Source organism: Chinchilla lanigera, unplaced genomic scaffold (genome assembly GCF_000276665.1).
Source record: "Chinchilla lanigera isolate Chin_1 unplaced genomic scaffold, ChiLan1.0 scaffold00045, whole genome shotgun sequence".
Classification (NCBI taxonomy): domain Eukaryota; kingdom Metazoa; phylum Chordata; class Mammalia; order Rodentia; family Chinchillidae; genus Chinchilla; species Chinchilla lanigera.
The window spans coordinates 18,683,486-18,706,935 of record NW_004955446.1 but is presented as its reverse complement, the minus strand read 5'-3'; the positions used below and the strand labels follow the sequence as shown (position 1 = coordinate 18,706,935).

General features: G+C 36.0%; 1 protein-coding gene across 2 annotated transcripts in view; it reads left to right on the top strand.

Annotated features, from left to right (window-relative positions):
* Nnt (nicotinamide nucleotide transhydrogenase) overlaps positions 1 to 21,425 on the top strand; it is a 92,514-nt gene extending 71,089 nt beyond the window's left edge. For both annotated transcript variants that reach the window (XM_005392733.2, XM_005392734.2), the window contains exons 20-22: positions 17,590 to 17,708; positions 18,911 to 19,026; positions 21,098 to 21,425. In XM_005392733.2, coding sequence (XP_005392790.1) covers positions 17,590 to 17,708; positions 18,911 to 19,026; positions 21,098 to 21,247 — 385 coding nt within the window. In that variant the 3' untranslated portion in view covers positions 21,248 to 21,425. The remainder of the gene's footprint in view (positions 1 to 17,589; positions 17,709 to 18,910; positions 19,027 to 21,097) is intronic.
* Positions 21,426 to 23,450: the final 2,025 nt, after the last annotated feature.

The following is a 23,450-nucleotide window of genomic DNA, read 5'->3' as shown; positions in this document are numbered from 1 at the left end:
GAGGAAGAAATTAGACAGTTCCTCGAATCAAATGATAATGCCAGTACTACCTACTAGAATTCATGGGACACGTTGAAAACAGTCCTAAGTGGGAAGTTTATAGCTATGAATGCCCACATCAGAAAAGCAGAGCAAGCCCAAATAAATAACCTAATAATGTACCTCAAAATTCTAGAAAAACAGGAACAATCCATATGCAAAGCTAGTACAAGGCAGGAAACTATGAAGATCAGAGCAGAAATTAATAAAATTTGAAGCAAAAATAATACAAAGATCAATGAATGGAAGAGCTGGTGTTTCAAAAGAGCAAAAAAATAGACAAATCCTTAGCTAGTTTTACCAGAAAGTAAAGACCCAAATCAATGTAATTACTAATGAAAAAGGTGAAATCATAGCAGACACTGCTGAAATTCAAAAGGTTATTAGTAGCTACTTTGAAAACCTATACTCCAATAAATTGGAGAATCCAAAAGGAATAGTTTCTTAGATGCATATGAATTATCAAAACTGAACCAAGTTACAAAAATCTTGAATAATCCAATAGTAGAAAATGACACTGAAGCAATAATCAAATACCTACCAACTAAGAAAAGTCCAGGACCTGATGAACTAACCATTAAGTTCTATATGAACTTTAGAGAAGATCTAATGCTGATGCTCTTCAAACTCTTTACTGAAATTGAAAGGGAAGGAGTATTTTGAAAGACATTCCTGGAAGCAAGCATTACCCTTATCCCCAAACCAAGCAAGAACCCAACTGAAAAACAACACTTCTGGTCAGGCTTTTCAATGAACCCAGAAGTCCTCAACAAAATATCAGTAAGAAGAATAGAACAAATCATTAAAGAGATCATACATTGTGACCAAGTGGACTTCCTTCCAGGTATGCAATATCGCTGTGATATTCCATGTAAATGTAATACATCACGAACAGAAGCAAAGACAGAATTCACATGATCATCTTAATAGATGCAAAAAAGTCTTTGATAAAATTCCACATCCATTTATGACAAAAACCCTAAAGAAAATAGGTGTAAGGGGAGCTGATCTCAATCTGATGAAAGCCATTATGACAAACCAATGATCAGCATTATATTAAACAGGGAGAAGCTGAAAGTTTTCCCTCCAAAATCAGGAACAAGACAAGGACATCCACTCTCAACACTCTTGTTCAGTGTGGTCCTTGAAACATTTGCCAGAGCAATCAGGCAAAAGAAAGAAAAGAGGTATGTACAGGAAAGAAGATGCCAAATTAAAATAACTTACAAACGATAGGATCCTGTACAGAGAAGACTCAAATAATTCTACCAGAAGGAACTCCTACAATTAATAATCAAATTCAGCAATATAACAGGATAAAAAATCAATACACAAAAGTCAGTATTTCTGCACACCAGTAACGAACTCACTGAGAAGTTAAGAAAATAATATTCTAATAGCATCAAGAAAAATTAAATATGTAGAAATTAACCTAATCAGGGAAGTGAAAGACCTCTGTGATGAAAAACTGCAATACTCTGAAAAAGAACACAGAGGACATCAAAACAATGGAAATACATCACTTGTTTCTGGATATGTAGAATCAATATTGTCTAAATAGCTGTACTCCTCAAACTGTTGTATAGATTAAATGCGGTACTAATCAAAATACCAGCAGCATTTCTCACAGAAGTACAGAAAACAGTTATAAAGTTCACATGGAACTAGAGACCCAGAATACCAAAAGCAAGCCTGGTCAACAAGAGCAAAGCAGGAGGCATTTGAAATCAATTCCAGATTTCAAATTATATTACAAAGCTGCAGTGATAAAAACAGCATAGTACTGGCACAAAACACACATTTGGATCAGTAGAACAGATTAGAGGATGCAGAAACAATCTCAGGCACATTCAACCATGTGATCTTTGACAAGATGTCAAAAACATACCCTGGAGGAATGATAGTCTCTTTAATAAATGGTCCTGGGAAAACTGGCTATCCACATGCAGAAAATTAAATCTAGACCTTATCTCTCATTGTATACTAAGTTAAAATCAAAATGGATCAAAGATTTAAGTATTAGGAACAATCTGTGGGGAGATAAAATAGCTAAAATTTTTCAAGTCATGGGAAAACAAGGACTTTCTGAAAACCCCAAATGCACAAGAAATAGATAGCATCAAGAATCAACCAATGGAAGTATATCAAATTAAAAAGCTTCTGCACAGCAAAGGAAATAACCAACAGCATGTAGAGACAACCTACAGAATAGGAAAAAATTATTGCCAGCTACAGCTCAAAGGACTAATATCTAGAATACTAAAGAACTCAAAAAACTATACCCCTCCCCCGCAAAAAGACCTAATAAAAAATGGGCAACTGAAATGAATAGACACTTCTCAGAAGAAGTGCAAATGGCCAATAAATACATGAAACAATGTTCAGCATCACTGCCTATAGGAGAAATGCAAATTAAGACAACACTGAGATTCTTACTCCAGAAAGAATGACCACCATTAAGAAATCAGTAACAAATGCTGGCAAGGCTGTGGGCAAAAGGAAACTTTTTACATTTTTCATGGGCGTGTAAACTAGTACTACCATCATGGAAAGTTCTTTCTTTAAAAAACTAAAATTAGGAATTCCATTTGGCCCAGGTATTCCTTTTTAGGTGTCTTCTCTAAAGAGTTACAGACATTACCGTATTACAGTGACACAAGCATACCTGTCTTTATTGTAGAACAACTCATAATAGCTAAATACTGGAATCATTCTGTTGGGCAATGAGATGCACGGATAAAGAAAATGTGGTATTTATGCATAATGGAATACTATTCTCCATGCAGAAAGATAAATTTTAGTCATTTGTGGAAAAATGGATGCACTTTGGGACCATAATGTTAAATGAAATAAATCAGACACACAAGCTTAAATATCACATGGTTTCTCTTATATGAGAAATTCAAAGTTTAAATTCAAAGTTTAAAAGCGCAAAATAAAAGATAATAGGAAACAGGCAGAACTTTTGTAAATGGGAAGGAGTTGAAGAGTGGGAGGGAAGAGGGACAGCGGGTTGGGGAAGAGAATGAAAAAGGATTCGGGTGTGTTACATACGTGGACCAGTCCCCACAATGAGTGTAATCATTATGTTCTGCAAACATGCGCTAATAAAAATAAAAAAGATTTAGTATAGTATTTGAGTGAATTAGTACATATTAGGAGTTTTGTGCCAGCTTTGTAATTTTTTTTTTTTGTCCTTTTGAGACAGGGTCTCACTATGCAGTTCAGGCTGGCCTTGAGCTCACTTTGTAGCCCAGGCTGGCTTCAAACTCACAACGATCCTCCTGCCTCAGCCTCCCGAGTGCTGGGATTACAGGTGTGTGCCACCACGCCTGGCTTTGTAATTTTTTTTTTTTTTTTTAATAAAAGACGTGTCTGTTCTTATCAATGAGTGTTCCTTGAACAAATAACAAAAATAGTATTTTGTGCCAGGCACTATTTTAGATCCTCCAGATACATCAGTGAATACAATAGGAAAATTCCTAATCCATGGAGCTTACATTCATTGGGAAGTTAGATAATAGGCATCAAGATATTCTGAACTGAAGACACTAAACAACCCCCTGAGCCTGCAGTTCGGATGATACTTGAAAAGCAGAACAGCTGTAGTTGTAGATTATTGGATCAGACTTTAGAGTTATAACTGGCACTAGTTCATGATAAATTAGCCAGTGTTCCTGGCTTTCTCAAAAAGTATGATGTGTTACTTTGCACTGAACTAACCTTTTTGAAAACTTTGGTAGTAGCAGGAGGATGGGGATGATAGGAATTTTTTGGGGGAGTTGAACAAAATGTATTAAACTTTTGGTCAAAGAGAGGAAAATCAAAGAAAGTATATGCATATGCATTCGCTCACATATATGTTGAACCTACTGTATATAATTGCCAGTGATATCCCTGATTAGAGGTGTCTGTTAAGTTTTTAGAAAGTAATGCCTTCTCCCCAGATTGCTTGGCTTTATGCTTTCTGTACCATTTCAGTGTGGTGAAGACTGTTAAAAGCCATGCTTCATGTGCTTAGTAAAATCTTTTCGAGGCATTTCATTATATCTGTCATTCCTTCAAAACTCCTGTCACAAGGATTCCAATAGCCCAAAGAAGAAAGCCTCACTGGATGACACCTGTGTTTCTAATATCAGGAGGATTTTTCCTTCTATTTTTAGTGTTAGTTTTAATGAACTCTGTAGTTTTTTTAAATGAGGTTTATGTAAACATAGCAGAGTATAAATAAATCTTTTTCATGTTCATATTCTTTTGTGTCTTGCTTATAATTTTCATTTTATGGTGCTCCTTAGGGATTATATTCCAAGAAGCTTTCAACAATGTCATTAAAGTTATTCAAACAGAAATATGAAATTATAATAATTTTAACTCAATCCCTATGATATGCCAGAATGTAATATTCTAGAACATTATTCAGGGTAGTGTTTCAGTGTGGTGCTGTGGACAAGTGCATGTATGTTTGATTGTACTGTTTTTTCCTGATGCCCTGTGGATACCTTATCTCTTTGAATGACTTTAGTGTCACAGGCCACATGGATAAATGGAAGATGTGACTGCCAGCTGTCAGACATTTCCTCTTTCCAGAACAAGGTACATTGTTCTATATTAGAAACATTGTATCCCTGAGAAGTTTTTATAAGCACTTGAGCTTTCTCAATTTTTTTTTTTTTTTTGTGAAGAAGTGGGATATACGGATGAATCCCACATTTCAGAACTGTGTTCAGTCTTTTTTTTTTGGCCTTCCATAAAGAAAATAATTCTCAATTCTGGCTGTTGGAAAGTTCTAGGATTTTTTTTTTTTCACTTGCAATTGTATAAGTGACTTTGAAACATTGCTTCTAAGAAGTTTCGCAGTTTTTAGAAAGCTCAACGACTATCCTTCTGCTAAGAAACCTTGTCAGAAAGATTGATTCCATAATCTTTGTTATTAGTCGGGTTTGTGGACAGCAGTTGCCATATCAGTAAGATTTTTTTTCTCTTTATTACTATGTCTCTCTTTGGACCGATAGGCTAACTCCACCCAGCTATTGCTGATTTTTTCATCACAGAGGATAATTTAGATAACATTTACCGCGCTGACTTCATGTTTTAGAAGATGTTTTTCCAAACTGATTTGCTAAAAATATTACTTAAAAAAACTTCCCTTGTTGTTTTAGTAAGTGACGTATACTTGTCAGCCCTAAGTTCTGATCCGTATGTGATAAACTGAACAAATTTGCCCTTTTAGCCTGTCATATTTTCCACAGGTGATGTACATATTTAAATGTAAAAAATACATTTGAAATGGATTTAGTAACAGTTTTTTTCTTCTGGGCTTGTGTGTGCTAGAAAGTGCTCTGCCCCTGAGCTACAGCCCCAGCTCCTCGTCACAACTTCTGGTGTTGGGCTGGACAAGGGAGCATTGCCACACACAAGCATGGGATGCAAAATGTTCTTTAGGGATTTCTTATTGCATCTGTGGGGGAATTTCTGCCTGTTTTGTGACAGAACACTGTGTAAACATATTTGGTGTTATCCCCTTCCCTTTCCCTCTCCCTTTCCCTTTCCCTGTCCCGTCTTTCCTTTCCTTTCTCCTTTCTCCTTTCTCCTTTCTTCTTCCCCCCTCCCCCTCGCCCATCCCCTCTTTCCTGTGGTACTGGTTGTTGAACCCGGGCCTTCACACTGAGCTAAATCCCTGGACTTCTTAAATTTTTTTGAAATTTTGAGACAGTGTCCTGCTAAGTTGCTGTGTTGCCTGGGCTGGGATGGAACTTGCAATCCTCCTATCTCAGCTTCCCAGACTGCTGAGATTGCAGGTGTTTGCTACCATGCTCAGGAGGCATCTTGCCTTAGGAAGCACTTGGCTTAGTGAATCTCTGTCTATTTTCATCATTAAGGTGGTGATTTTTGTCTAATTTTGTCCTGGGATCTCTTATGAGGCTGGCTATCAAGGGTCACCCTGCCCTGATAGGGATGCAGGGGTAGTGGTTGTGGATGTTTCATGGGACATTTTTATCCTGGGGGGCAACCTAATACGTGTACAGCTTGTGACTAGTTGTGACTCTCACTGAAAACTTGTTTATGCCCTTTTGGTTCTTATCTGATCTGTGCCCAGTTTATTTCTATCAAGATAGTTACTTCCTAGGAGAGCCCTGACAGGAGAGGATGAGTGGGTCTGTCGTGGGAGCTACAGAAGAGCAACACAGCAACATGCAGGAATTAACAGGAGCAGTTATTACTTGTAGCCCAGGAAAAGGGTTACAGACAGGTACCAGTGGGAAGACCAGAGGAGGGGATGTCTTATTCAACCTGCAGGTGGGGAACAAGAGAGTGAAAAAGGACCTGTAGGGCAAAACTTTTACTGGGGTCTAGTACAGTGCTGAGGCTCTTCCCGCGTGAGAGGTCCTAGTTGACAGCATTAGAGAAAGCTTCAGGTATTTGAGGGGCTGCACTGTGGCTTCAGAGAGGCCATGCGGAGTGTGGGGGTCAATTGGGTGTGTCAGGAATGTTGTATCTGTGAGTCCCTTAGGTGAGTGGCTGTCTGGGGCAGACATCTGGATCACTCACAGGCGGAGGAGTTGTGGTTCAGCAGCAAGATATCTGGGTGAGCACTGGAGTAGGAGCAGAGAGCTGGACACTTGAAAGTGACTAAGCTCTGCTTCTTGTGTGTCAGCTAACTATATCCCAGATGCGTGCTGAGGCAATACTAGGTTACAAGTATTCAATACAGTGGTTTTATTGGTTTGTAAGTATATATGTTTTAAAAACAGGGAGCGGTAAGTAGGCTTCCATAAATTGAACCTTCCTTTTACTTTTTCTGTGTCATTTCCAACTTTATCAGCCTTTTAAGAGGCTAGCATAGCATAGTTAGGAAAACTGTGGGATCATGGGATTGAAAAGGCAGAATCTGAAAATGCTATCAACATACATTGGCCTGTTTATAGTTTGATTTTAAAGTAGAAAAGCAATAAAATAAAGGAAGTTAACCCTTTGGATATCCGGAGTATGGAAATAAATTTGGCACAGGGACTTCCAAAATGTAGAACGAGATAGTTAAAGGTTGTAAAGAAGTTAAAAAAAAATCTGAGACTCTTTTTCAGTGTTACATTAGCAAAGGGCTACAAAGTCCAGAAAATACTCTAAATACTTTAGAAAGGAACTCAACAGTCCCCATAGTTTCCTTGTGTCATTGTTGCATTGCGATGCTCAATTCAATAGGCCATTCTTAATGTTTTTTTTGCTGAACTAGATCTGAATATTTTCATAATGCCAAAAGGAAAATGTGGCTTGTAAGTTGGACAGTTGTAGTAGGATCCATGTGGTGAGTGTTTTATGTGCTTTAATAGCCTCACATGCCCGAGAACAACTGCTGTTAAGCTATCCTGGTCAGGACATACTGTCTCCATGGTCTGTGATCATGGAAATTCATGTTGTTGTACCCCCTTTAAACATGTGGTATCTGAAATCTAATGTGAGGTTGCAAAAAATTCTTCACAATTGGGTTTATGTCATCATGTATTGTAAAAGAAGCTTTAAAAAAGCTTGAATTGCTCTTTTCCCATACTTTTTCTAGTTACTTGGTGTTCATGAATAGTTCTTGGGTATACTCTTACTGGCTTATTGTTTCTTGGTTAATTTAAAAAGGCTCTGAAGATTCATCTGCTTCATTAGAGTAGATTATTCCATGTCTTTTGAGCTGTGTCTAACTTGTTGACTGAGGCCTGAACTTTTTATTTTAAGTTGCTCCCTGAAGAGACTATGATGTTCGTATTTGAGAGAAGAAAAGAACAAAATGTGTTGAGGTTTTTCTTGTTTCAAGATGTTAAAGGCATTACCCTAACTTGAACGATAACATTCGTTGTGTGTGTCAAATAAAGCAAGAATACTCTTTTTTTGCCTAATAGTATCTGTTGAATGGTAAAAATGGCTTTTTGAAATTTGACTCTATGAACATAAATTTGTTTTTGAATATTAGTTATGACCCAGTTTCCAATAAATCAGGTGTGTATGATTATTAGTTTTTATTAATGTTCAATCTATATTGACTATATCATTTTTCTGGTCTTTTGATGGAGTTGAGGTGAAGAACTTGTAGCTTTTATTGGATTGTATTGTTATTTATTGAGACTATAAGGCAAAAATTAGAAAAGCAACCAGAAAGTGTCCATATGAAACCAATATTTGTTTTAATGTGAAAATGTGTGCGTCTTTGTATAACAGTCATTAGACAATGTGTATTAATTTGAAAATGCAAATGAGTATTTATATTACAAAATATATTTGAATATTGATTATATTTAAATGCACACTTGCAGTGTACAATTATTGACTATGTATATCAGTCAGGTGATGGTCTAAAGCACTTGTATGAAAAGCTGTTTATGTGAACTGTTTCACTTAAATTTTACGATAATCCTTGGAAGAGGTTTTGCTAGCAATCTCATTGTACACATGAGAAAACTGAAGAGCACAGAAGTAAATTTTCCAGATGTTTGTGGCAATCTAGAACTCCTAGTTGCAAACCTACCCTATTTCCTTAAATTTTTTTTCTGAAAAGAGCTGGAAAGTTTATGAGTCAGTATAGCTTACTGAGCACAGTATATTGTTTAAAGCCTCTTCCCTTCTGTTACTTGAATACATGGAGTGGAGTGGCAGATACTACGGGAACTGAAAAAATAAGATGTTTTTCCCACACTCAAGGAGCTTCCAGGTGAAAGAGCATAGTTATTAGGGTGTGGAATGGTAGGCCGGAGACACATAGTGTTCTGGGAGCATGGAAGATATTTTTGTGGTCTCACTTTACTAGTTTTTTTCCTTCCGTAGATTCTTGTTGTGGTAAGAGGTAAGTTGATTCTGTTTTTTAAAGTTTGTGTATAATAAAGGATAATTTTCATGGTGTAAAGGGAAGAACTAAAAGGTTGGTAGGCTTTGCATGTTGGAATTCTGGATATTCTTCATGTGATGATAGAACATTGATGGACTTTGGCCATCAGTTCTTGGAAATTGCTGGTCATGATTAATCTGTGTCTAATATAATTAATTTTAATGCACTAGCATTAACCAGTTACATGGGCCAGAATTGTTATAAACTCATATCGACTCATCAGCATGCATATATAGTTCTACAAATTTGAGTGTCTGTTATTTCTCTTTAAACACTGGCATTCTCTTTTAATAATCTAGCATGTATTTTTCTCTGACCTTACAGCTTTAAAGTTTAGTATAAAAATTATTATGCAAGCAGATATAAAGTGATCTGTCCTTTGGGATATTTGGCATAACATGATAGTTAACATTGTGATTATTTACCCGTTACAACTAGCCAAACAGAAATATTGTCTTATGCAGTCTGTAGCTAATCAAGACATAAGAATGAGAACTAATATATTTAGAGGTCTTTGATTTCTAACTTGGTTCAAGCTGCCTTTGATAAAACATAAAGATTGTAGCCAGATGGATTAATTTAAGGATGACAAAGGCAGTATTACAAACAAATAAATTAAAGTTAAACAAAAATGCCAGAGTCAAGAAAGGATAGAAAATCAGAATCCAAAAATATATCACAAAGTGTGTATTGGATTATTCAGCTAAAATAGAAACCATAGTTTTGGAATCTTAGGACTAAAAAGGAAGCTTTGTGGTAGGCTAAAGAATAGACTCCCAGAATATCAACATTGTAATGCTACTTACCTTACATGTTACTTTGTATGATTAAGAAAAGGTTACATAGATTTTATTAAGGTGAGAGTTTTGAAATAGATTACCCTGGATTATTTAGGTTGGTACAATGTTATCACTAGACTCTTGATAAAGGAGACAGGAAAGTCTAAGTGAGAGATGAAAATATAACAGCTTGGAAACAACCAAAAGGCCCATCAACTGAGGAATGGATAAAAAAGATGTGGTATTTTTATACAATGGAGTATTAATGAACTATAAAAAAAGATAAACTTGAGGCTTTTATAGGTAAATGGATGCATCTAGAGACCATACTCATAAGTGAAATAAATCAGACCCACGTGTGTAAACATTATGTTGTCTCCCTAGTGTAAGAACCTGAAAGAGTAAATAAAACCCAAAATGTACAATAGATAATATGAAAGGGAAAGAAATTGCTCAAAGGAAGGAACAAGTGGGATGAGGGAAAAAAGCAAAAGAAAGTAGTAAGGCATTTTATATATAGTTGGCATAACTGTACTGCTGATGTCTGGTGATTTATTGAGGGGAACAGTTAATGATTAAATTTTTTTATATATTTTGACCAATTCTGCATGCTTGTATCTGGTAATTTGAACAATTTATGTGACCACAACAATTTGCAGTATAACAGCCATGGGGGAATTCGTACAGTCATGTCTAGTGAAACTATGTATTGTGTGTAATGTTCCTTTAAATTATTATTTTCTTATTCCCTTTAATAGTTTGATCAATCTTCTATTCTTACTTCTGGTAATCTGAGTAACTTTGTTGAAGATAACAATACATAATGTAATAGTCACTGTTAATCCCTATCATTTGGTTTGAAACTCTGTATCATTTTTAATGTCCTTGCTCTGTTTTGTTTGTATTTTGCTATTGTTCTTTTTTTTTTTTTTACATTCTCTTTAAAATAATAAATAAATAAATAAATTAAAAAGAACAAAATGTAACAGTGGAAGCAGAGGTTGGAATGATGTTGCCATAAGACAAGGAATTGAGACAAGCTCCAGAAGGTGGAGAAGAGTGAGGAACAGGTTTTTCCCTAGAGCCTTGAGAGCAATCCTGCCAACACCTTGATTTCTCTAACCCAGGGATACTGCTTTTGCACTTCTGACCTTGAGAACTGTAAAATACCAAATCTGTGTTGCTTTCCCAGACTAAATTTGGTTGTCACTATTTGTTATAGAAGCAATATGAAACTCATACAGACCTTAACTATCAGTTAGTACATGTTCTTAGTTGTTTCTCAAGTCTCATTAACCAGATTTTTGGAAGAAGAAAAGGTGGGAGGAGGAGGCGCAGGAAATGCTTATTGATGATCAGAAGGTTGAGAAACTAAGAGAAACTATTGATGTCCAAGATTAACTGTCACTACCTCAAATTACACACAAGTAATTTGAGAGGCATTTAGTACTACAAGATTGAGGTACAGCCACAACGCCTCACTGCTGTGGAAAGCCTGGGTTCTACCTCAGGTGCTTCTCTTCTTACCAGTGTTAAGACCATTAGGTGGGATCCTTCTCACACATCTCGTAAATGAGGGGCTATCTCAGCTGCTGTAACTGCCTTGATCGGGTCTACGGCCAATCATCCTTTGCAGTTCTAAGTAAAATACTCTTGAATTTATTTTGGACAGAATTAGTGGTGTATATCTGCTCCATTTATGAGCATTTCTCTCCCTCTCCCTTCCTCAGATTTTTAAAAATTTATTTTAAAGGGAATAGTAAAAAAAGAACAATAGCAAAATACCAAAATCACAGATAAAAACAAAACAAAGCAAAAACATTAAAAATGATACAGGGTTTCAAAACAAAATGATAGGAATTAGCAGTGGTTGTTATATTATATATTATTATCTTCAGGGAAGTTACTCAGATTACCAGAATGGAAGATTGATCAAACAATTCAACAGAATAAAAAAATAATAATAGTAAAAATAAAATAATAATTAAAAGATTAGAGATGATATAGAGTTTCACTAGACAAGATGGTAGGAATTCACCAATAGTTGTTATATTACATATTGTTGTCTTCAAATCAGTTGCTCAGATTACCAGATACAAGCATGCAGAATTGGTCAAGATAATACAAAATTTAAGCATTAACTGTTGCTTCTCCTTTTCTTTCTCCTTCTCCCTTGTGCATGCTAAGCAAGTGCTGTATCACTGAGCTACATCCCCCTTCCAGTAATGTAAAGTATTACTACACTGAAAGGGGCTTTAGCTTTTCTAGGTCTGATTTTTCTTACTGCTTCTTTTATTATCCATGTACCTAAGGGTTTATTCAGCTATCACCAGGTTAGAAGTCCTGAATCGAAGGCTGTGATGCCCCTTAAAATCAGACACTGGTGCGCCTTCCATCCATCATGTCTTTTCTTTTCCCAAGCTCATGGCAGTCAGGAGACTTAGGATTCTACTTGGTTGTTTCAGCACAGTGCATTTTCTTTGTAAGTCCATTTTAAAAATTCACTCTTACAAAACATCAAAAATAAATTGATGTTTAGATTTGAGGTTTAGTGGAATACCTTCCATTCGGTGAGCATGTACTTCAGTAGTTGGATTTTTTCCCCCTACATTACGGAACTGTCTTGAACTCCTGGGTTCATGTCAAGCCATTCTTCTGAGCAAGTGGGACTACAGGCATGCAGTACTGTGCCTGACATTTTTACATCTTTTATCAAATGTTTTATCTTGCTGCCATTGCAAAAACATTAAAAACTAACGGTTTGTCTCAACCAAAGAGTCCGGGTAACATGTGTGATACCCTTTCTCTGGAGCAATCTGAATACAGCTGTGCTAGTGGTAGACACATCATGTGTTATTACATGAAGAGTGTCTACGTAAATTGTTAGTTCTTTGCTTCATTTTACAGTGACTGAAAACTGGTTTGATGTAGGTGATGACAGGGTAGCAGTATGTATTAAAATACTTTATGTGGAGAATTTAATTTTTTTTTTTTTACTCAAATACAGTACTTACCTGTTACATTCCTGAAAATGGCAGGAGAATTTGTGGTAGAAGAACTTAAAACTGGCATAAAGCTGTTGATGGTGACTGGGTGACCACAGTGTGGATTAAATGAAAGAATTCCCTTAACTTTATTCTTGCGTAAGCAGCAGACTCTATACTGAGGGAAGAGATGATGGATTTCTTTTAAGACAATCTTAAGTTAATTCATTCTGTATAGTTTATTTCTGTTTACCATCTGTGACACTAAGAACTATTATTTAGTTGTTGTCATTCCTAATGCAGACCTTCTAAAATGCTTGAATTTTCTTAGTGATAGGACCATCATTTTAATATTAATAACAAGTCTCTTTCAACCAAGCATGGGTTTATACTGATAAACTGACTCTTGGTGGACCCCTGGATAGCTTCAGGATGAGGGCTGGTTATCAGAGCAAACAATTATCTAATGAGAGGGTTGGAACTTTCAGTCCAACCTAGAAGGCCTATGAGTGGGAAACTCTGGTTTGATGGCCCAAACTCTGGTTTGAAGGCCCACTCATAGGCCTTCTCCCTGTAGGGAAGAGAGAGGAGCAGGAGATTGAACCAAACTTAATGTGAGCCAGACCAGTCTCTATACTTGTCTGGTAAGTTTGGCCCAAAGTAGCTTTTGTACATAATGAATTATAACCTAGCTTGATGTTGTAAGGAAATTGTAACCTAGTATTAAGAGTGTGCTTCTATAACCAAGCGACTGAGTTTCAGTCAGTCATAGCAGCTGAACTTCAGCCAGAGGTTGAAAGTTGCCAAAACATGAGTAAGCAAACTGCCCACTGCAGCCGATCAGGCTGTTTCTAATCAGGTTTTCCTTTTCTTTGGCTATAAGTTAAATCTATACATATAGTAGGGTGAGGCTTCTGAACCATCTTTGGCCTGGAATGCTACCTGGTTTTAGTACCATTATCTTGCTCAAGTAAACATTGTAACTTTATTGTCCTCAGTTTTTCATTTAACAGGTTCAATGACCGGTGGCCAGTGATTTAATTAATCAGGCCTACATGCAACCTCCTAAAAAATTCCCAAAGTATAAGGCCCAGAAAACTTCTGGGTTGGTGAGTACTTTGAGGTACTCTGTGTACTACTCCCCTTGAGCACCCCTATTTTCTTCTATGCATCTCTTCCATTTGTCTGTCCTTGAGTTATATCCTTTATAATAATTTGGTAAACGTAAGTATTTCTCTGAGCTTTGTGAGCTGTTGTAGCAAATTATCAAACCTGTGGAAGATCTGATTGATTGGAAATGTAAGTAACAACCTGGGTCTTGTGACTGAAGTCGAGGCGGTCTTGTGAGAGTGAGCCCTTAAACTTTGGCTGTTTGATACTCTGGGTAGAATGGGAATTGAACTGGATTATAGGGCACCCAGTTGATGTCTGGGAAGTTAGAGAAGTGATGGTTATGCAGAAAAGCCTGTGCATTTGATGTCAGAAGAATGTGGGTAGAAACATTATTAGACTACCCCTGACTAATTTTTGAGAATCAGCTTGCCCAGAGTTTAAGGAAATGTTTTGCTTTGGAATAGACAGGGTATGTACTAGCAGGCTTTTTTTTTTTTTTTTTTTTTTCCTCCTATTTGCTGTTTGTCTATGCAAGTATTAATGTGTTTTTTACTTTAGAGCTTGTAGCACGGTTGAAACTTTCTGGGGCTCTCCATTATTACAAAACCACAATATAAATTGGATTCCTGAGACAGAACACCTTCCTATCACCTTATTTAGCCCATGCCAGAAGAGATAAGCCTTTCTCAGATTTTTTTCTGCATAGTTTTCTATACCTCTTGGCACAGTCTTGACTTACAAATAATAGCTTGTTACTATTCTTTGAGAATTCTGAGATAGAGTAACTTGCCCAGGATCACACAACTAGTTAACTTGAGCTGTTAAAAAACAGAAGTACTTCTCAAGACACAGGACTACCCTGACTATATTGTGTGGTAAAAGTTCAGACTCTTGAAGCAGAGAGACCTGAGTTTGCGTTGTACCCATAAATGCGTGTCGTTATCTGTCAATTTAAAGAAGACTTGAGTTTGAATTCCATCTTCACTATTCACTTAAAAAAATGAAATTTGTGTAAACTACCTAGTACATCTTACAGAGTCAGTAATAGCCATATTCTAAGATACACATCAGATATGTGTCTTAATATACATTCTATCTCTTCTTTTTAGTGGACAGAGGAGTGTAGCTGTAAAGCCTAGCTTACAGCTAAGTACTATACCAAGTTTACAGCTAAGTACTATACCAAGTTTACAACTAAGTACTATACCTAGTCTGAATCAGTTGCCTCACATTCTGTTTCTAGATGGAAATTGTTAAAGCTGTACAGATAAGATGAAATAACATATGAGAAATCACTTTATAATCTGTGTCATAATATAAAAGCATAAAGTGTAATTTATTTTAAATGAAAAGTTAGTTTTTCCATCATAAAAACTATACATATCCATAGAAAATTTGGAATTGTACCTTTAAAAAATAGAAAATAAATTAATTGGCTATTGTACTACTGGAGATGACTCATTTCCTCATAATCTTGGCGATTCAGTTTTTTTCTTAAAACATAAATTGACTATTTTGGAACATTCAGTAATCCCAGGTAGATATTACATAAATACAAGTTTAATAAGACAGAACAATTTGTCACTTGACATTTTTCCCCCTCAATTATAAGCACCCTAATAATTCAGGCTGTTCATGAGTTTTAAAGCTATAAAAGGTCATTTCTCATCTGGACAAAATAATTGGCTATCTGACAGCTCTTTTGAGGTCTGCTTTTGACAGTGGGTCAATTTCCATGCTCGTTAATATTTCCCAAAGGGAGTGTGTTGAGAGCAAGGAGCCCTGGCTTAGTAGTAATCTCTGTGGAAAGTAACAAGGCATATTAAGTGATCATAAGTTTTCTGTGAGCTACCTATGTGTTGTGGTGGCCATAAATGCTAATATAGACTTAGGCTTTACAATAAGAGATCTGAAGACAGGATTTTCTTTCTGCTTTGTGCATCTAGGTCATGTCTACTTTGTATTCACTTTGGGGGTCCAAGAGTTAAGCAAGATATTGGCAGTGTAGGAATCTACAACTTGGACAGCCATAGGTCAGGAAGTACTGCCACTCATGAACAGTTGTGAGAATTGAGGATTGTTTGCTTAGTAGGCATCCTGGAGTCTGCTGAAAGGAACCCGCATATAAAAGTGGGAGTAGAAGGCCAGACTTGGGGGTGCATGCCTGTAATCTCAGCACTGGGAAGGCTGAGGCAGGAAGATAACTGTGAATTCAAGGCCAGCCTGAACTGCATAGTTAAAGCCTGTCTCAAAAAGGCAAAAAAGAAAAAAAAGTGGGAGTAGATTCATTACAGTTCTAGATGGTAAAACTACAGACCTTGGAAAACAATGAGGTGGTGTTTCTCTTTGGCTTAAATTTATATTTTTGTCTCTGTACACACATATATAATCTTCTTTGGGTCTCCCTGTAATATATATTACATGGACACAGACATATATCTATATATTTAAGCTGAGGTTGTGAAATTGGCTGGATCTCTGTCAAAGGGAGGAGATGGGGAAATAGGTAAAGATGTGCCAGGTAGAAGGTCCTAATGACCTCAAGAAATGGATAGTATATGTCATAACATGAACTAAGATTAACAATATCAGTAAGAATGAAAAGAGAGAAAGGAGGACAAGAGCCGGAGGGAGGGAGGGGGAGGAAGAGGGAGGAAGGAGAGGAAAAAGGAAACTGCCTGTGTTATGGCGATGTACCAACTTGCCAAGATTACTGTAAAATGCAAGTACTGCAAACATATACTAATAAAATAAAAATTATACATAAAAGCAAAAATTAGACAAAATTGAAAAGTACAAAAAAAAGAGATAATATAAAATGCATTTCTTTATTGAATTCATTTACTCCTCTACTTTTATAGAGCCTTTCTTATGTGCCAAGTGCAGAGAGATACATAGTGGGCAAGAGGTTGGATTTTAAAAATTTAGCTAAGCGTGGTGGTGCCTGTAATCCCAGCACTCTGGGAGGCTAAGGCAGAAGATCATTGCCCACCCAGAGCAATTTAGTAACTTAGCGAGTCCCTGTCTCAAAATAAAAAAAGTGCTGAGAATATAGCTCAGTGCAGAGGCCCTGGGTTCAATAACCAGCAATGGAAAGACAAAACAAAACAAAACAAAACAGATTCTCTTTTTATCTGTAGCTGAAAGAAGTTGTGTGATGATTCAGTTTCCTTTCCCTTAAATGTGGAGCTCTGATTGTATATTACCCATTCTGTCTTTCTAATCTTCCTGTGTTAATATCACATTTCTCCTGTAATGTGAAGTAATGGTTCATACTATTCTCTGAAAGATTTTCACATCATGTAGATGATAATACTTTATTTTCCTACCTTTGAATGTAGAGGTTAAAGTTGAAAGTGGAGACAGCTTTTGATAGAATAAAGTTGGTTTTTCATTGGCAATATTTAATTGCAGGTTGACTTAATATGTTTTTAAAGATTGAAGATTCATTGGAAAGCACCAGGAGAGAACATAATGCTTTTAAACATAAGAGGATGTTCATTTATTAATATTGTTGGATGTTCATTGCACTTAACACATATATGGCAAAGTCAGGTTCTGAAGCTATACTTTATTTTTATGAGGAAAGTTATAGTTTGTGTTTACTAAGACATTGAACCTCCATATTCAGTATTTGTAGATTGATCATATATCTGGACTTATTCTACTTCTGCTTGTAGAGATCAGATAGTACCAGGATAAAGCAGAGATGCCAAGAACAGAGTGTGCAGATTTGGAGGTGATACTGGAGTCCTTGTACATTTTGGCCCATGAAGTAAGGCCAGCTGTTCATGTGTTTCATGTCTAGGTTTGGAATTCACCCAGTTGCAGGCCGAATGCCTGGTCAGCTTAATGTGCTGCTGGCTGAGGCTGGGGTGCCATATGACATTGTGTTGGAAATGGATGAAATCAACCATGATTTTCCAGGTAGGTGATAATGAAATTTAAATATTTGTAGTGTGAATAAAGTGGTGTTAGAACATACATTGTAGAATCAGTGATAATTGACCGGTCAGATGAAGAGTAATCTATCAATTAAAATTAAGTGAAAGACCCTATTGAATAAGGTGGAAAAGATTTGTGAGTAGCACTGTTAAAATTTGTTCCTCTGTGAATAACTAAAGGGTGGTGAAAGTATAATATGCAAGTATAGGTGAACCTGAGATCTGGGCAGACTTGGTTTTTGAATCTAAGTCCTGACGCCCAGGAACTTGTAACCACGAACTAAATAGGCTCCTCATTTACAGAAGTGCTTCTATTGATGATTTACTATTGATTCTGGCCAATCTCAGATTTTTCTCATTTTCCATTGAACCAGTTCTTGATCAGTGAAGTAATTTTCTTTTGTTTTTAAAGTACTAGGATTTCACAACATAAGGTGCTGTAGTTTATAGCTGTTATTGTGTAGATGTTGAATAGAGATGACATTTGGCCCAAGATCATATTTGTTAAAATTAGACCAATTCCCTTTTGGCAAGTATCCACTGTAAACTTGAAAAACACTGTTTATTAGAAAAAAAAAAAAATGAAATCGTGTGTATGTCTAGAAGCACATGGTACTTCTGGCCACATCCTAAGCTAGTTTAAATTATAGTCCTTAGAAAGAGAGAATTCAGTTCATTTTAATTTTATGTCCCTTTTTAAATTTCACTGTTACTAAATTATATGTGGAAGCAGCCAGTTCCAGGAACTATGGGCACATCTTTAATACAGTACAGACTTTTAGACCATTGTCATTTACACATTAGATTGCATCTTAATTGGTCATTTTAAAAGTTATTAATGGACACAGATATTTTAAAATCATGTGACTAGCAAGATAATTGGGGGATAATAAAAGAATTATAAAGTCAAACTAGGTAGATTCATTGGTGGGGTACATAATAAAGCAAGCTCTAATCGGGATGGTCAGGTTGTGTTCAGATGAAGAACCTACAGCTGCTTCTTCGATATGAGACATGGTCTAAGCTGGCTAACCTCTCTGATAAAGCTGTTTGTACAGGGTCTGGTCCTATAAATATTAGCTGTTGTTATTATCATTATTCTAAAGTCAGATCATTATGATTTACCGGAAAAGAAGTCAGGTGACCTGTTTGTATTTTGTATTTTGTTTTTCCTTTTTTCTTTAGACACTGACTTGGTCCTTGTAATCGGAGCTAATGACACTGTTAACTCAGCAGCTCAAGAAGATCCTAACTCTATTATCGCAGGCATGCCAGTCCTTGAGGTCTGGAAGTCAAAGCAGGTAAAGTTTTAGATTTGTATTTCATTTTGAGTACCAAAGGTGGCTTAAAATACACACACGGGACTTTTTTGTTCTCTTGATGAGAAATGATGGTGCGTCTTGGGAAGCACAGAAGTAGGAGTATGTTTAGAGTCTGATTCCCTGTGTCCGGCTTCTATCAGTTCTCTGGTGACCAGCGAACTGAAGTGAATGCCTCATCATGAGTAGAACCAGATGAGATTATGTGGATGGACTGACACAATCTGTAATCACAGCTGAAAAAAATAGTTGTGGGCTTGTGGGATGAGTTTGGCCATATTCCAGATCCAGTCCAGTGAAGCAGATGGCTTCCCTCTGGGACAGTGACTCAGGACAGTCACCTTCGTACACCAAGACAAGCGCATTTTAACAACTTTTTGAAAGGAAATTTGAACATTGTTATGAAGTGTCTATCAGAAAGGTGATGTAGAAGGCAAACAATAATGGCCTAGAAAGGCAAGTTTTTCATATATACATTATTTCTGAAAAAACTAATTGCTAGATTTTAGAGAAATCAACAGCTTATAAATTGCCCTCTGCCTCAGCAAGGTTACATCCCTACTACTCCCAAGTCATGTCTGCATTTGAAGAATTATGAGAATATATGTATACATTCCCTTTAATTTTGTTTCCTTTTATTGCACATCTATAAATTTAAAATTCAGTATTTGAGGTGAGAGAGTATAGGTAAATATGCTTGCTCACTTGTACAGGAAACGTATCCGTGGTCAGTATCTGAGAGTTTATGGGGTGAATCGCTGTGCTTAATATTGTGTAATATGATGCATGAATAAATTTCCACTGCTTCCATGTTTGTATAGAACATGTGTCCTAGAAAACCATAGAAAGGCTTTTCATTTCATTATGAACTGACTTGACATTCAGCAGGATAGCAACACTTGTGCATGCCATTGTAAACATCTGTAACACATTCATACTGTAGGCTGACTTACCCCTTCAATGAGGGTTGTAGGACCATCCTGTGTTACTGGCTCCATGCTTGAGAGAAGCTGGATTGTGTTTTGGAGTTTTGTTCTATTTTTTTTTTTGTTTTTTTTTCTGGTACCGGGAATTGAACTCACGACCTTGCGCTTGCCAGGCAGGTGCTGTGCCACTGGGCTGAATCCCCAGCCCCTGGAGTTTTGTTCTAGAACTGTTTGATATATTTTACTCAGAAGTGATAGAAAAGAATCATACCACGTTCCCACTCTACCACATTTATTTTAGGATTTGTAGCAGGAGCTTATGCATTAAGTTCATTTTCTTTGGCTTACTCATAGGTGAATAAGCTGTGTTATTTTTCTTACTACAAAATTTCATTTATAGTCTTTATAAAGAAAAACACAAAGAAGAAAATCACTGCAGAAAAGGCATTAGACAAACTATTATTAACATGCCTTTTATGAATGGTTTGAACATGGTTACCCTTTAAACTAATAAAAAAATAAAAAAAGAAAACATTAATACAATGCAAACATACATTTAAAATTACTCCTGGTATATTTTAGAAGTCTTTGTACTAGAGAATTACTAGTGGTATATCTTCGTTCAAAGTTAGGGAAGTGGGGCTGGGGATTTAGCTCAGCGGCAAAGCACCTCCCTGGCAAGCACAAGGTCGTGAGTTCGGTTCCCGGTACTGGAGAAAAACCAAAAAAAAACAAAAAAAAAAAACAAAGTTAGGGAAGAGGTTCTAGTGTGTTCTTGCATATAACTGGGTGAATATAGAGAATGTACTGTGTGTTTTGAAAAGCTGAAAGAAAAGAGTTTAGATGTTTTCACCATAAATGTATACATGTTTGAAGAGGTGGATATATCTAGCCTAATTCAAATATTATTTTAATTCAAATTTGTTTTTAGAATAGATAAAAACTAGTACCCTATAAATACATATAATTTTTATATATCATAAAAATAAATTTGAATTTAAAAAGAGAAATGTACAAATTTAAAAACCAGCAAGCCACAAACCAGAGTTAGGTTAGCATTGTTTGTGTGCCTAACAGGATCTAATCTGGTCTATTAAATGCACTATCTCATTTACTCTGGTTCCCAGGTCATTGTGATGAAGAGGTCTTTGGGCGTTGGCTATGCTGCGGTGGATAATCCAATCTTCTACAAGGCTAACACTGCCATGCTTCTAGGAGATGCCAAGAAGACATGCGATGCACTGCAGGCAAAAGTTAGAGAATCCTATCAGAAGTAAATGCTACATACAAATCATGCTGGTGTCCAATGAAGCCACCTCTTCAGCTGTAGGAACGAATATCCATATACCTGGCTGATACACATCTGTAGAAAACCTCTTGGAAGAAAAAGAAGACTAAAGAAAGCCAAACAAATAGAGGGAAAATTTCAAGAGCAGAGATCCCTTGATTTAAAAAAAGATTGAAAATTCTAAATGTCTCTTTGTGCATATTTCTTTTTTATCTGTGAAGCAAAAGTATTTTATAGAAGGAGAAAGAAAAACTTCATTTTAGATATAATCCTGTCAGACTTTTAAATCACCCTTCAGTATCCAGAAATGTTTTTAAAATTTGGATGTTTAGGATTTCAGGACTTACATTATGCCTGGGTCTGAAAAATATGACAGTGTAAACACTGTAGACACCTGCATTTATACTTTCAGCAAACGTGACTAATTGGAAACTTCTGTTAACTCCTGAGCTGTCCTCTTGCATTTTAGCAGTCGTCAAAATTGATTATACCTGGTCTGTTTCAGTTTTTCAAATTGTACTTCGGATTCTAGATTTCCAGGGTATATTTTCTCACTTCTATTTTAATACACGAAAAGGACTAGATAATCTTTCAAAAATGATGGAAACAAATAATTTCTTTATATGTTCAGTGAAACATACAACTTGAAAATATTAATTGTATTTTTGAAAACTCCATTTCCGATTGGAGATTTCTTTAATTTCAATCAATTTACAATGTGTAGTATTATATTAAATACATGTGTGGAATTCAACTATTTGACTAATAAAACAAGTTTATCATGTTTTCATATGATAAAGCAGTTGTCTCTGGTAAAAAGGCTAACCTTGAATAGTTTGGGGTACTATTAAAATTGGGGGAAGACCTACTATCTGAAATAGAGAAATTAATCTGTCTTAACTATTTATAAGAATGGACTTGTTACCAAAAAAAAAAAAAAAGAATGGACTTGTTTTTCAAACTAGGGCTTGTTTTGACATCTGTGTATTTATGAGACTTGAGAGAAATGGTGACTCACTCTTGTTAGGTACCTCTTTGTTGATCTAAGCACCACTAAAGAGTATGTCGTTGGTAGAAGAAGTCTAGATTTTGTGACTTTGCTATTGTGCCAAAAGCTCTAAATATAGGTGAATGTGATGCACAACTACAATATCTGCCTCTCTATCAATTTGTTATGAAATTTCTTAAAAGAATTATGAATTCATCAAAAACTATCTCTGAACCAGAAAAACAAACTGGTGCATAAGTTTTTTTTATTGTAGTTCCCATATGCTGCTGTTCACTGTGTTTGCAATGCACAGTATTTGGTGATTGATTTCTGTTTTTGCTGTGGCTGAGATTAAGGGGTGGTGTGTGCTTGTGTGCGTGTGAATGTTACAACAAGAAAGATTTCCTTTTAATTTAGAAGTATTGATACAGTTTTTTGGTGCATCTAAGTTTACCAGTAACCTTAGGACTGAAGTTTATCAGGAAAGTTCTATATGAAGGTGTTCAACCCTCTTTATTCATGTCTTTTCCTTTTCATACAGTAATTGTAAGTGTATCTGGAAAGTGGCAACTTGGATTCTCCTAAAAAGATAGTTTCTGCTTTCAGTTTAAACAAAAAAACCTTACTTGGATTTATTAACTTATTTTTGTCATTTATGATAAGCTTTACATATATATAATTTTGTTTACTATGATCTAATTCTTTGAAGCTTGCCAATCCTTAGTCATCTAATTGTGTTAATTGAATTGAAAACTCGTGTTCCAGTTGGTCTTGTTTAATTTTGTTGGTTAGGACATCTAAAAGATATTTGGATATATAATTTCTTAAATTAATACTGAACAGGTTGATGGTTTTGGTTTATTAAGTATAGCAAGGTCTAAAAACAACAAAAAATGGATTTGGACATCCTATTTTATTCTTCCTTTTCTGATATTTCATGCAACTGGTAGATATGACTTAATTTTATATTACTGTATATCAACTGTCTTAGTCTGTTTTGTCTTGTTACAACAAGATTCTTTTTTTTTCCTGTAAATTTAATCTTTTTAATTTTTGTTATTACTGTTTATAGCACAGAATACTTACCTTCCTTGTGGAGAGTCGGTGAGCGTACAGAACATAGCTGAACTCCTTACATCCTGTTTCCCGCCTCTTCCTTCAGCTCTTGGTTCCCTTCCCTTTAGCAAAAGATTTAGCTCCATGT